The sequence below is a fragment of the Leguminivora glycinivorella genome, chromosome 10, assembly GCF_023078275.1.
Source record: "Leguminivora glycinivorella isolate SPB_JAAS2020 chromosome 10, LegGlyc_1.1, whole genome shotgun sequence".
Lineage (NCBI taxonomy): Eukaryota > Metazoa > Arthropoda > Insecta > Lepidoptera > Tortricidae > Leguminivora > Leguminivora glycinivorella.
The window spans coordinates 22,785,913-22,801,226 of record NC_062980.1 but is presented as its reverse complement, the minus strand read 5'-3'; the positions used below and the strand labels follow the sequence as shown (position 1 = coordinate 22,801,226).

Here is a 15,314-nt window from a genome sequence, read left to right as displayed (position 1 = left end):
GAACTTTCAAGTCAAGGGTGAACAGGCACCTTCTGGGTGAGTTCGCTCCACCGTAGGCCACGTCTTTGTCTCAGCCAGTTTCTGGCCATTATGCCGTAAGTAAAGGATCGTAGAAGGATGGAAGGATGGCTGCCGTGCCCCCGATAATTAAAAAAAAACACGTGAACCAATCGTATCATTAGGTTTTATCAATCCAGGTGGTTACTTTATTTTTTGCAGCAGTCTAAGATGCACAAAAACGTTGGACTGGACCAAAAAAAGCACCTTGCTACCAGGAGTAACCAGCCAGGATCTCTTAATGCTGCAGGGAATGGACCAGGTGTACAGGAGGATGGCGGAGATGGTCGTCCCGGTCAGCAACCATCCCGGATGAACCAGCCCTGGTACCCCTGGGTATGCAGAGTACTCACGTTGTAGAAGTTGCCCGGGGTGATGAGGAACTTGTAGACGATGTAGAGGGGGATGGCGGAGACGGTTGTCCCGGTCAGCAGCCAGCCCACCTGGATGGACCAGGCGGGGTACACGTACTCGCCGCCCAGCATTTCCTCGTGCGCCAGGAGCGAGAACACGAACAGCACTAGCAGGAACACGGGACTAGGAACACAGAGAAAAAAAATCGAAATGTGACAAAGTTTGATATAGGGATAAACGCTATAACGTCTATATGTAAGTGCAATAGGGACCGCTTTGATAAAGTTTATCCAACTAGTGTGTTACGCCCGCAAGATCCTCAGCATTGAAGGAACGACTAAAGAAGAAGCACACACCTGATGTAGGACCAGCAGGCGCGCCAGAACCAGCCCGGTTCGTGGCCCAGCATAGTCTTGACGTCCTGCGAGAAGCGATCAACGCCGTATACCCAGCAGACGCCGGCCGCCTCTGCAAACACCACGAACAGGATGGCCAGCCCCGGCCCGTACACGTTCAGCAGGTCCACTAGGTACACGCCGCCCTGCACACACAAACACAAAGTTAAAAGAATTTTCTTAAAAAAAAATTTGAAGAACTTTCTAAGAAGTATTTTGAGAACTTAATTATAACAAGATTTGTGTAAGGCCAGCGAGGCAGGGTCGCCCGCGTCCTCCCTATCACAGTATAAGAAAGAGTATTATCGTACAGTATGGACACTCCCGCTCCCCGTTGAAAGTGCCACCCACCCCCTCTCGGTTACCTCACAGTTACCGCCTGTCAAAAACGCGAACAGTCTACCTGTCATATCTCACTCATACAAGCATGGTACGCGTTCACTTACACGAGCTTAGAATGTGCTAGGAGCGCGCCTCTTTCATATATTTGATCGCCAGTGTCCGAGATGTGTCCCTATGGAGCGTCGACTCAGGACACTTGTATGAGTTTCAATTGTTTGATATGCACAATATGAGTATGCACTCAGGCCTTACACTGTGTAGTGAACAGATCTAGAGTTTTAATTTACCAGTATGGAAATGTTATGGCCCCCCAATTTTTAATGTTCACTCCAGGCGCATAAGCATGGTCGCGTGATAAATGATAAAACACCTGGGGCCCGTTTCTCGAAAGGTACAAGCCTTGTATTACGAGTGTGTTTCTATGACAACCCATACGATTTGACAGTTCGCGCACTTGTAATACAAGCCTTGTACCTTTCGAGAAACGGGCCACTGGCCGTCCCTGTCGCACTTACAAATAGTGCGATAGGGACGGCCTGATGTTTTATCATTTATCGCGCGACCATGCTTGCCTGCCAGATTGTGTTTTGAGACGTCTCCCGGAACTTTCAATTTGATAAACTATGTAAGGAAGTAAAAATGGTGCTAATAAAAATATGAATAAACATTGTTGGAAAATTCTGGAATAGCTTAACCAAATTAACAATTTAGCAGTAGCAGTTAGTACCTGTGGTACCTAATCAACTAAGGTACAGCGGGGCAAATCTCGACTAGGGGCAAAATAAATGTAACTGGTCCATTTGTTCCATTTTTTTACAATGTTTGCATTATTAAATAGAACCACTGGTTATATAGGGTAGGCGTGCTCAGTGGATACATGTAGAACTCAACATCATTGTGTAATAATGGAGAAAATGGATCAGTTACAATCTTACAATTGCCCCCCAGTCGAGATTTGCCCCGCTGTACCTTAATGCATAAAGATGCGAAACTGTTAAATTTAGAGTGCATTTTTTGTAATAGAATCGAAATCAAGCACGCTAAACACAAGAGTAAGGTAAACACCGCATTCATAAACGCCACTCCGCCTAATAGAAACCCCAGGATTCGTGAAACAGCGTCTCATCCATCTCCTCACTTGCTATCAGCGCATTACAATAACTAAATAATTCATTTGGCCGCGGCCGCGATTGTGGCCGGTGGCCTGCGAGCTGATAAATTACTGGGAAGACCCGGAGGAGCCTAAACTGTGCGCATTGGTTTGCTAATATCAAAGAAGGATAGAGTATTATAGAGATAGTTACTGTCAAAGTAAAATCAGTAATCACAGTGCATAGACTGCCATCTTTCCACACAGGCTTGAAACTTTTAAACTTCAGTTTTGACAATTTGGCCCATATTTTTAGCTTGATAAGTGTTAAAATGTCAAATATTAATATTAGCGCCATCTAGCCGAGCGTTCCCCAAAGGTGTAACGCCATCTAGGCCACCGTACCTTTTTCTCTAGGGCTTTGAGGTACGTTTTTTTCTTAGACTTTATCCGTCTATACGAAGTTACATAATGTCTTTGCTGATATATATTTTCTGTAATCATCTGTAAAAGTTTTGAGCTGGTAGCCTAGCGGTAAGTACGTGCGACTTTCGTTCCGGAGGTCGCGGGTTCGAACCCCGGCTCGCACCAATGAGTTTTTCGGAATTTATGTGCGAAAATGTTATTTGATATTTGCCAGTCGTTTCGGTGAAGGAAATCATCGTGAGGAAACCGGATTTATTCAAATAAGGTCTAGTTTACTCTTCGGGTTGGAAGGTCAGATGGCAGTCGCTTTCGTAAAAACTAGTGCCTACGCCAAATCTTGGAATTCGTTGTCAAAGCAAGCCGTGGCAAACGCCAGGATAACGCAAGGAAGATGATCTGTAAAAGGCTAAATGGGGGGGGGGGGGGGGGGGGAGTAGTGGCGACGACGGACTAAACAGTTTAGACCTACCGTTTAAAACTAAAGGTTCTGTTTTTATAGCGCTTTCATCAAATAAAATAGTATTTATTTCCAACAAAAATCCATAATTTGTTAGGAACATATTAATGCTAAGATCTAGATATTCTAGGGTTAGGGCCGTTGTATAATTTTTATACAAATTGTCACTACCAGTGAGTTCCTGTAATTGGCTTCCTGTGTCTACTGTGTTTTATATACTTATGTCATAGCTGTTGGATCTCCAAATAAATAAATATAAATAACGAGAGCCGCCGATGGATTAAAAGGCACAGGGAACCCACTTGTTTAGAACTCAAGCCATCTATTCCGATGCAACGATTTGTGGGCGTGAAATATGACCCCGGGATTCGCGGGTCAGCTTCCTGACCCCATGTGTGGTTATTGAATGTAACAAATTGTGTGAAATATGAATCCGCACATCTGACTAGAGATATAGCCAAGCCTAGATGTATAGCCAAGTTCACACCAAAATAAAAAGCCCAGCAGGCCTCAGCGAAGCATTTGCCGTGGAGGTAGGGGTGCACCAAGGCTCTGCACTTAGTCCGCTTCTATTCAACTTGGTGATGGATTTGATCACGAAAGGAATCCAAGCTCCACTTCCCATGAATCTCCTGTATGCGGACGACATAGTGCTGATTGCTACACAGCAACTGAACTGCAAGGTTCCTTACATCGCTGGGTCAATGCTTTGGAAGAATCGGGCCTCAAAGTCAGTCGATCCAAAACGGAATACCTGCATTGTAGATTCAGCAAGAACAGCCAGCCATCCACTATTTGCTACTCTGACTTGAAACCAGTACCAAAGGTGAGGCAGTTTAAATATCTGGGATCACTTATCTCTGAGGATGGGAATATAGAAAAGGATGTAGCACATAGAGTAAATGTGGGTTGGCAAAAGTGGCGATCGTTGACCGGAGTCCTATGCGACGCTCACATGCCGGTTCGTACCAAAGGAAAAGTCTACAGGATGGCGGTAAGACCAGCGCTACTCTACGGATCGGAATGTTGGCCTGTGAACGTAGATAACGTGCAAAAACTTCACACGACGGAGATGAAGATGCTTAGATGGTCGGGAGGAGTCACGCGTCTAGACAGAGTCCGAAACGAGTACGTTCGTGGCAGCTTTAAGGTGGCTCCAATACCCGAAAAGCTTACAGAAAACCGTCTAAGGTGGTTTGGGCACGTGATGCGTAGGGATGATGAGTATGTCGTCAAAAGAGCTCTCGACCTGCCGGAGAAAAAGAGAGGCAGAGGACGCCCTCCGTCAACATGGTGGACCAGCATGGCCAAGTTCCTTAAAACCAATAATTTACCTGACCCGACAACCCTCGACAGAATGTCGTGGCGCACAGTAATTAGGAGAGCCGACCCCACTTAAAGTGGGAAAGAGCAAGGAAGAAGAAGAAGACATCTGACTAGAGATCCAAAATGGGGTCATTAATTGATGGACAGAAGGACAGAAAAAGATACCCTAAATAGTAGCTGCACGTGTCGTTAAAATGTGGATAACGTTTACCAAAAAATTCTAAAATTACCATCCTTAACTCATTAATCAGGACCTTATATTAAAATATCCAATCCCAATATAATGAATTAAAAGCAGAAAAAAGTGTGTTTTTAAAAGGGCTTATTTGTCAACGAAATCCATACAGAAATATGTCTTTTTAACTGACAGAGCTCAGTTAATGAGAAATGAGAGTTCATTAAATCGGTGCGGAGGTGAAGCACTCATCTTGTCATCTTACGCGGTTTCGATATTACGAAGCGGAAAAGAAACGTAGAAGGAAACGCAGGTGACTTTCACAATGTCGTATATATTTCCGAACCGAACACTCCGTGACTCAAATTAACTTTGTACCCACTTGAATAGAACAAATCTCCGTGCACGGAGTCTAGCCGCCGCGAGCACTCATGTCTGATGACGGGTTTCCAAATGACTCGAAACATGTCGGCGTTTCGAAAGTCATATTTTTGTAGAACTTTAATGTTCTTATTGAAACTGTCCAGCGTGCGTAGCCGAATGCACAAACGCTCAAGAAACGCTCACGAAATGAAATCGCTCTATCTATCTAATCTATCGCTCTCGCGTATTGGCGCGAGATAGCTATACTACCTTTCGCGGCGTTTCGTTTACGTTTCGCGTCGTAGTAATGCCATTCAGCTACGGGGCCAGTCTTTAATGCTTACAAGTGCATTCCAAGCTAGATTTGATGATTTGACATTGCAAATTAACAATAGGCACTGTACCTACAACGTGTATTGTAGGTAGGTACTAAACGTTTTTCCGTACGTATGGCGCTTTGAAGTTTCGACTTAGGCACATAAATCACTACTTTGCACGCTACTGCGATACTACTTAATAAATAAAATAACGCCGTATGTGTCATACCGTTGTTTCACAGTCACGGCTCACTAGCAAGTTAGTATTATTTTTCAAATAGTTGGAATAAATCAGAGAAACAATAAGTATCATGTTTCCATAGAGGGGACGAAAAAACGCAAAATGCGCAAAAACAAATTGGAACCATAATGCGACGTTGGTTTTCATGCGTAGCGTGTGCCCTCTAATATTAGGATGATAACGTTTATTCATGCTTGACAGAGTTATTTCTTCATTGGGGTGGGCTGCCTTCAATAATAAAGGTAAAATAATAATATGCATATGAAGTCATGCATGATATATTATTGTTGATATTTAATCAGCTCAGCAATCAGAATTAATAAAAAAATATCGAAAGATTTCAGTTCATGAGCAAATTAAATTATAAATCCGTTTTCTTCCTAAAACGGTATTTCCAATTTTTTTTTAATGGGATATGAGGCAAACGAGCAGACAGGTCGCCTGATGGTAAGCGATCACCGCCGCCTATGGACACCCGAAACACCAGAGGTGTTGGATGTACGCTCTTTTCTTGAACATTTGAAGGTCGTATCGGTCCGGAAATACCGCAGGCGACAATTCATTCCACAGTTTAGTTTAGTTATTTCCGAACAATCCGAACGCTCTTATATTATATGTACATACGTTGATTACAGTATCTTCTCAGTTAAAGTACCTAAATTTAATTTCTTGCTTCAAGTTAGATTCTACTGAAAGTCAGATAAAGAGGCTCAGAGAGTCCGCTCGCACTGGAGAGGCTGTGCACATAGGCTTACGAAATTCGTTTTTAAAATTCCCAGACTTTTCCTTGGTTAACTGTAGACTGCAAGGGCTAGTTCATATACATTTCTATTAAATTATTAGACAATTATAAACTGTAATAGATACCATTACACGAAAGAAAAAGCGACCAAGCCCACTGGTGGCGAGTGGCGAAGCTGGGAATCGAACTTGGGTCTCCAGCTATCGGGGCTGACGTTACACCACCCCGACCGCCGTGGTAAATACCCGTCGAAAATTCTATAATGTATGTTATCTTATCTTTGAAGGCGAGGCGCCTTTCACCAACTCGCGAGCATTGTGTGCTTGCCCCTCGTATATGACTATTTTGCAGGATTACGTTATAGCGAGAGAGATGGTGCTGCCATGGACACATCATACAGAGTTAGTACAAAGCTAGTGGGATACTTACGAAGGTGGTAGTGGGCAGCGCGCAGATGTAAATGAGGCTCAGCAGGACAGCCACGAAGATCTCCCTGTGTCGGCCCAACGCTCGCGGATACTCGTCGCAGAGGGCCGTCGTCACCGCCTCCAAACCTGCACAGGACACAGAAACTCTTCAATATCTCCCTCAGGATAATAGAAGTACGAGCTTATTCCACCGTCCCCATTCTACCATCGGACTTTTAGACGCACGGTCGGTTTCCACCTTCATTTGATAGATATTCCACTAATTCGCACGAAGCGCTTTACTTCTTCTTTCCACTGTCAAGGAGTGGAACTCCTTGCCAGCGTCTACATACATTTCCCAGCTCATATAACCCAGTAACCTCCAATAGGGTGAACAGGCACCTTCTGGGATCCATCGTAGGCCACATCTTCTCTTGGGCTAGTCTGTGGCCATGAGTATGCCATTTTATTATTTAAAATAAAATTGAGTGCATATCATGGTGGGCATACTAAAAAGGGGATGGTGGGATGACCTGGACGCAGTCTACCCAAAATGGTGGAAAAACGCTGACAACAGGGTCGACTGGAAAAAACGAGGGCCTTTGCCCAGCAGTGGAAACATAAATGATGGTTGCAATAGCCAAGGTTCACCTCGTCTTGTAGTTACCTCCGAAGGTGCTGTCCAGACCCAGCGTGATCAGCATCAGGAAGAAGATGATGGCCCAGAAGACGGAGCCGGTCATGGTAGCAATGGCCTCGGGGTATACTATGAACACCAGCCCCGGGCCTTCCAGCCCCACCTCCTCTATGCTCTTGTTTTGCACGTGAGCCATATACCTGCACAGAAAAAAAATTAGGTGAACATCGGTGCACCATGGTAGAAATTCATATATACCATAGATCAAGCAAACGTATCTACTTAGCGTGTCAAATGAACTCAGTGAAATCCACTGAGTTGTCCGTCTTTACTCGCAGCTTGCAGCTTTCGGGCGTCAATTTTTGTACCTTGAAGTCAACCAAAACATAAAAAATGCCTCGTTACGTGATATTCAATTGCAACAACACAAAAATTATGAACAATCAAGAGCCTGAGACATATTTAAAATTACAGGCAAGAATCAACTTCAGTACAAAATTTGACACGCTCGGCCCCTGTACAAATATATGAATTTGTTTCTTCTATCTGTAGAAATAAAGGATGTGTTTTCTAGGTAGATGATCAATTAAGCTTTATCTTACCTATGATCTTACTGTTATTCAGCTGGCTTTGGACATATATATTCCTTTAGCGCGAAAATGCTGCACCAAAATTGCTGGAAATGTTACGATGTCTTCTGATCACTATGTTGGATGAGTTACGCGGAACTTCGAAAAACCTTGCATGCATCATTGCATTTTATATTTACGATTTTATATTTTTACTGTGTACTTCTTCTATCTCTGTTTAATAACATCTGCAATGAGTCAATGACTCACAAACTGCAATAAAATTTTGTTTTGGTACCTACCGAAACCTTGTGGTCTTTACGGAAACAGTTGAAAGTTTTAAAGAAAAACCCTTACCCTAGAACGGAGAATATGACAAATCCCGCGAGGAAGCTGGTGAGACAGTTGATGGAGGAGGTGACAAGCGCATCGCGATAGCAGTTGTTGTTGAATTTGTTGTAGGAGGACAGCGCCAGCAGCGTGCCGAACCCCGGACCCAGGGAGAAGAAGATCTGCGATGCTGCGTCGATCCACACCTGAGAACACAATCGTTGATGCTTAAAGGGAAGAGTCGTAGAATGCAGCAATTTAGAATAGAATAGAAATGGTTTATTAGCACAATAAAAGAAAACACAAGCAACAAGACACAATCAAAAGCAGAAGGTGCCACGAAATGGTATTGCTGACAACTCAACGAGGGTGCGGTGTGCTGGTGACGGAAGGATCTACATAACTAATTTGTTCTGTCTACTGTCCTTTGAGTCGTCGGCAACCGGAACCCTCCTTAGAAGAGTCGAGTCCTCCTGTGTTAAGTACACAGCAAAAGAGTGTACAAGTTTCTAATGGGTTGCCAACGCGCGTGTGACACTCCTTGAGTTGCAATTGTCCATAAGTACGGTAACCGCTTTCCATCAGGCGGACCGTATGCTTGTTTACCACCGACGTAGTATAAAAACATCCAGCGCTGATCTTCCGATTAGACCATTCGGTGAAAAACGACATAAACACATACTTCTTTTCGCACATACTCTTTATAAGGTGAAATAAGTTTTTTTGCAAAAGTTTCGTTTTTGGCACAAGCTTTTATCGCCGACTGTACCTTTCTTTCAACAGTCATCTACTGCTCTCCGAGACGTTTCTAAAAACCCCTTACTCGATGGGGATACGACGTGTCATAACAGAGTTCATATGACCACCTTTCTGCTCCATCACCAGATCAGCTCCATGATACCATAATATTGCATAGTCACGGGAAGTGGGTCTTTAGCTTCTACGTTTTGACGCACACTAACATACTAACAAGGCAAGTTGAAAAAAGCTTGTAAGAAAAAGGTATGAAGTACCTACCTTAGAGTTCTTTAGCTTGTGCCACTCGGGAGTGAGATAGTAGCGGATGCCCTCGGTGGCGCCGGGCAGGGTCACGCCCCGCGCCAGCAGGATCAGCAGCACTACGTACGGGGCCAGCGCTGTCACCCACACCACCTGACAAGACATTCCAATTATAATCTTACCACAAAAATAAACTTGAAAAAATGCCCTGGCTGAAAAAGCTGGATTCAAACCGGCGCCTACAGGACCCGTTTACCGGACGGATGCCTAAACCGCTCGGCCATCGGGTCACGAAGGCTAGGGTTGAAAATTCCAAGTACATATATGACAATTTCCGAAGGCTCGAGGCGCCTTCTGCCATGCCTGAGGTAGAATAGTATGTTCTTAGAGTACCACAAAAATGTTAAAACGAATAATTCCTTTTAACATTCGTTTTTGGAAAAATTAAAATGATAGAATGTCTTGGGATTGAAAGATGATTATGGTGTTGGGACAGGCAAATTTAGAGATCATTTTTTAATTCATAGCTGATTAAGGAAGCCTACCTTGCCAGCACTGCGCACTCCTTTCCAAAGCGAGAAGTAGACGAGCACAAAGACGCCAAACACGCAAAGAGCCAGCGATGGTTTGATGGGGCCCATGTCGTCCAGCCCGTTGGATCGCTGCTGCTCCAGCACGTTGCGTCTGCGCACAATGTAATTAACAGCATAATCATCAATAACTGTTGTTAGGTCTAGAAGAAGAAGATTCAAACGTTTATCTTCTATCTTGCAATCGAGTTTCTCATTCCAGGTAGATCTAGAAATATCTAGAGAATCATGAAAGCAGATATAGCATATAAAGCAGTTTTTGGGTAGTCTGCTGCGCGAAGAGAGTGTCAAGGGCTTACTTAGCAGGTCTAGGATATTTTGGAATTGGTAAAAGTACTCACTCGATGAACTCCTTGGCAGGGGTTGGTCTGTTGCGCGGTGATGGGCGAGCAGAGTGGGATGTTTCAGGGGTTGTCACAGCTAGTCCAAGACAGTTCGGAGTTGATGGAAGCCAGGGGATACTCACTCGAAAAACTCCTTGGCAGGGGTGGAAGCGTTGGGGTTGGTTTGTTGCGCGGTGACAGGCGAGCAGAGGGGTGTGTTCCAAGGGTTGTCACAGCTAGTCCAAGACAGTTCGGAGTTAATGGAAGCCAGGGGATACTCACTCGAAAAACTCCTTGGCAGGGGTGGAAGCGTTGGGGTTGGTCTGTTGCGCGGTGACAGGCGAGCAGAGGGGGGTGTTCCAAGGGTTGTCACAGCTGGTCCAAGGCAGTTCGGAGTTGATGGAAGCCAGGGAAGCCACCAGATAGTAGACCGCCCAGCCGATGATGGTGTTATAGTACATGCCCATGTAGATGTCGATCATGCAGATGGCGTAACCGACTCCTGATAGCATGAACAGAAATATTATTTTTGTAAATTTATTTGTACTTAAGTGAACATGCAACAAAATGATTATAGATGTGATACATCAGAACCAATGAGAATAGAGTCTATAACGAAGTTATATGTATAGGTCTTTGGCCAGAACCCTTTTGGTCAAAGAGGATCGAGTATTATAGAGAGTCACTGTCAAAGTAAAATGTGTAATCACAGTGCATAGACAGCCATCTCTCGACACAAGCTTAAAACTTTTGAACCTCAGTTTTGACAATTTGGCCAATATTGTTAGCTTGATATGTGTTAAAATGTCAACTATTAATAGTAGCGCCATCTAGCCGAGCGTTCCCCAAAGGTGTAACGCCATCTAGGTCACTTATGTATGGTACTTACGTATGTTGGATTAAGATTTTGAAAGTTTTACGATCAAGAACGTAGTTAAGTATAGATGTAGTGTGAGAAGTATTTCCGTCGTATTATTATGAAAACTCAACGCTATTTCAGTCAGGCTCAGTAGTCTCAGTACAGTCGAGTTCATATGTATATGAGAAAATCCAAGGCATCAAAAATAAAAAAATAAAAAAAATATATTTTACAAGAGGTAGTAGTCACGTTAACGGAGCGCGACAAATACGGCTGTATCCGAGAAAATACGAAGGAAAACTATTATGCACTATTTCAATAGACAGTATGATATGAATAACACACCCAACACATGCTACCAAAATAGTAGCTACTCCTTGTCCTAGGAGTAGGTAATTTTAGGGGACATAATATCATCTAGACACAGTAGGATTAATAGATTCAGAGTACAGTGGTTGGCAGCTACGCCCGAAGCCCGCACAAAGACGCACAAAAAGCAGGCGACGAGTGCCTTTGAATGGCTTGTCGTGGCTTCATACATTTTTATTACCTACCCATTCTGTAATGCAACAAACTAATGGAAGAAATTATACATTTTTCGGACATCCGATGACTCCGATGAGTGATATTTGAAGTTAATGAGGAGGCACACTCAAAGGTTATGACAGATGGCGCCACCCTATTAGTCCATTGCACAGATAAAGAATTTCATACGTGAGAGCGAGATGATATGTGTTTTCTCTCTCTCACATATGAATGACAGTGACATGCCTAGGCACTTGCACAGGCGCCGCCTGGCGGGATAATATGTCAGTGTGCCTCCTTATTTGAAACTAAGGAAATTAAATAATAAACACGATATACTACAGCGCACCGGAATCGAAATAAGTATACAAATAAGTATGAGGTTTTTCATTCTATATTTCTATTTAGAAAAAAAAATCCGATTCGACGTTTTGCAATAGATTTACTAGTATCTTGCCAATTTAGATACTTTCCTAATCATCTTCTTCTTCTTCTCAGCATATTTGCGTCCACTGCTGAACCTCTATCATGGATTTCCATTCTGTTCCTAATCATATTCAAATCTAATACACTAATACCATAGATAAAACGTTGTCCTTATTCCGTATATCCCCGCTGCCTGCTGTCGTTGTAAAATAGAAATATGGCTCAGCAATCAAACGAGTTAAACCGACAAGACACTAAATTGTCACAAATCCGATCATCGCTCACAAAACGAATTCAACGGCGCAACTAATAACAAATCCACACCGATTCAATTAGGGCGCGCAAACTTGGCGGCAACTTGCGACGCCATCTTGGATTCAGCGCCATCTGTCGGCAATCAAATGATGCAGCCGGTAATTAGTTTATGAGTGCGATAACAGATCGGGAAATCTAATAATGTCGCTACGAGTGTGAGATTCAATTTGCTTACCCTAGTAAGATTCAGGCCGATTTTTCTGACTTCGGATTTGAAATTTTCTTTTTTTTTCTGTAGTTCAAAACTCGAATATAATTTGTACTTGTACAAGTACACCGGGACTTACGGGGTTAGGTATACGGTGGTTTACATGCGATGTCAGATACTTTTGATGGCTTATTTCATCACACCATTGTTATACTACACAGCTTGCAAAATACAAAATAAATACATATCATTTATTTAGCAAATATGGCACAGGGGTACTTTTACACGTCAACAGCGTACAATATTAGATTGAAAATAGATATGAAATTAATTACCGTGAAAATGACAATTGATATTGTTAATAATTGTAACTTAAGGTTTGTAAACTAATCCAAATTCAACTCAAATTCAATCTCTTTAATGTGAAACCTTAAATTCTTATACAGTAAAGAAAATATAAAATCAGTTATCACATAGAATGTGTTGATTTCAGGGAGTTAGGAAAGCATCAGTCAGCGCTGATTGTGCATCGATAGGCGGCGCGCCGATAGCGTTTACGACCGCTTTTTATGATGATCGTGTTCCAACTGCTACTGAACAGTGTAGGTGCGTATTTTCTTATTTCTATGTACCCGCAATCGCGAACCCTCATAATTTTAGGTCACTCAATATGTAATAATTAAAAAAAACCTGAACCACCCTGAACTACTAAATAACTAATATGGCTCTGCGATCCAAAGAGAATCCTGGCCTCCAAAACAAGAGCACGCCACTTATCCCGATCCTGCGCAGCTTCCTGCTAGTTATCGGCTTGTAGCTACACAGCCATCACATTGTCTTCCCAGCGGTATCTGGGCCGACCCGCCGGGCGGCCACCCTGAACGGTGGTTCAAAATGGTCACCCACACCAAACCACGACCCACAGAACACCGTAGAGGGTGCAGGCCGGGGTTCAGGCAAACCGAAAAAGAGATGGCGGGATGACTTGGACTCATTCTACCCGGGATGGCAGGGTTACATAAATAACAGGGTTGAGTGGAAGAAGCGAGATGAGGCCCTTGCCCAGCAGTGGGATACTAAACCAGGTTGGCAAAAAAATCATTCATACAGTTCTGATATAACATGAAATTGACATCAACACATATCAAATTAAATAATATATCAATGTGGTACTAACATTTTTTGATGCTAGAAAATGTAATTCAAGGAAATTACTTAGGAAATATCCCAAAAAAATAATGAACATCAATTTTATCATCTCAGATAGGCCCTGTTATACTGGATCCCCTAATAACAAACGGGAGCACAGAGAACTTATCGAAGGCATCGCAGGAATTTATAGGCTTTCGGGGACCACCGAATATGGACCGGCTAATGTATGGTGATCTGTAATTTGCAGAAAATGTATGTTGAAACTGTTGAAAGTGAAATAATACTGTGTTAAGTGTAAACAAACTTATGTTTTATCTTGCAGAAACGTTTGAGAGCGATACTACATGCGAAATGAATTTTCTTCGTATTTTGACGGAAACGTACGACCATGTCATGCTATTTCAGTCAATCTCAATACGAGACGTACGAACACTGTCTGAACACTCTGAGCTAGCATGACAAATACGAACGTTTCCGGAAAAATACGAAGGAAAAGCTTTTCACACTACATCAGCACGGGAAGCATGGTCGCGCGATAGACGATAAAATATCAGGCCGTCCCTATCGCACTTACAAATAGTGCGATAGGGACGGCCTGCTATTTTATCGTCTATCGCGCGACCATGCTTCCCGTGCTGTACTTACATATTTTTTTTCCCCTCACTAGCTCGGAAACACGTGTTTTGTCCTTTAATACCAGCGGGTAAAAACGCATTTTATCCACTAGTGGGTAAAGTAATTTGACCTTGAATAAAGTCAAATTAACTGCTTTAAAATTGATAAAAGTAGGTGAATCTAGTAATAAAGATAATTTACCACCTGTGGAACTACTGGAAGCAGTGGTAATAGTTATTTGTTATACAAGGGGGCAAAGTTGTATTTTAACGCCGAGTGTGGAATTGAAAAACGAGCAAGTGCAAGGATTCTATAGTTGAACCACGAGCGAAGCGAGTGGTTCGAGAATAGAATCCTGAACTTGCGAGTTTTTTAACACACGAGAAGTAAAATACATTTGCACCCGAGTGTAACACAAAACTTTTCCCCTCACTATAGCGAGGAAAGTATAACGCAAAAAATGCGTTTATCATTGCTTCCAATAGTTCCACAGATAGGTAAATCATCTATATTACAGATTCACCTACTTTTATCAATTTTAAAGCAGTTAATTTGACTTTATTCAAGGTCAAATTACTTTACCCACTAGTGGATAAAATGCGTTTTTACCCGCTGGTATTAAAGGACAAAACACGTGTTTCCGGGCTAGTGAGGGGAAAACGCATTTTTTGCGTTGTAGTTTCCTCGCTATAGTGAGGGGAAAAGTTTTGTGTTACACTCGGGTGCAAATGTATTTTACTTCTCGTGTGTTAAAAAACTCGCAAGTTCAGGATTCTATTCTCAACCACTCGCTTCGCTCGTGGTTCAACTATAGAATCCTTTCACTTGCTCGTTTTTCAATTCCACACTCGGCGTTAAAATACAACTTTGCCCCCTTGTATAACAAATAACTATTAAAGGCTCACCTATGGTGGAAAAACATGGGCCACATGGCACATGCCGGGGTAAAGATGATGATGATGGTTGAAAAATCACACCTTCTGCATTGCCGGTGCAGCCGCTATGACTAACATGCTCATTTCTCAAAACTGAAAGTTACAAGTTACAAGCGGAAGTCTCTTTCCAACTTGTCATATTAGACATTGATTACCACTTGTAAATTGTAACTTGTAGCTTCAAGAAATGGGTCCCTGG

The 15,314-nt window shown here is 42.8% G+C and overlaps 1 protein-coding gene across 1 annotated transcript in view; it reads right to left on the bottom strand.

The window, feature by feature from the left end:
* The window catches only part of LOC125230515 (sodium-dependent serotonin transporter), a 58,641-nt gene that overhangs the window by 2,271 nt on the left and 41,056 nt on the right, over positions 1–15,314 (bottom strand). The window contains exons 5-12 of the mRNA XM_048135693.1: positions 10,423–10,642; positions 9,773–9,911; positions 9,246–9,380; positions 8,256–8,434; positions 7,360–7,529; positions 6,715–6,839; positions 768–952; positions 411–594 (exon numbers count right to left, since the gene is read on the bottom strand). Coding sequence (XP_047991650.1) covers positions 411–594; positions 768–952; positions 6,715–6,839; positions 7,360–7,529; positions 8,256–8,434; positions 9,246–9,380; positions 9,773–9,911; positions 10,423–10,642 — 1,337 coding nt within the window. The remainder of the gene's footprint in view (positions 1–410; positions 595–767; positions 953–6,714; positions 6,840–7,359; positions 7,530–8,255; positions 8,435–9,245; positions 9,381–9,772; positions 9,912–10,422; positions 10,643–15,314) is intronic.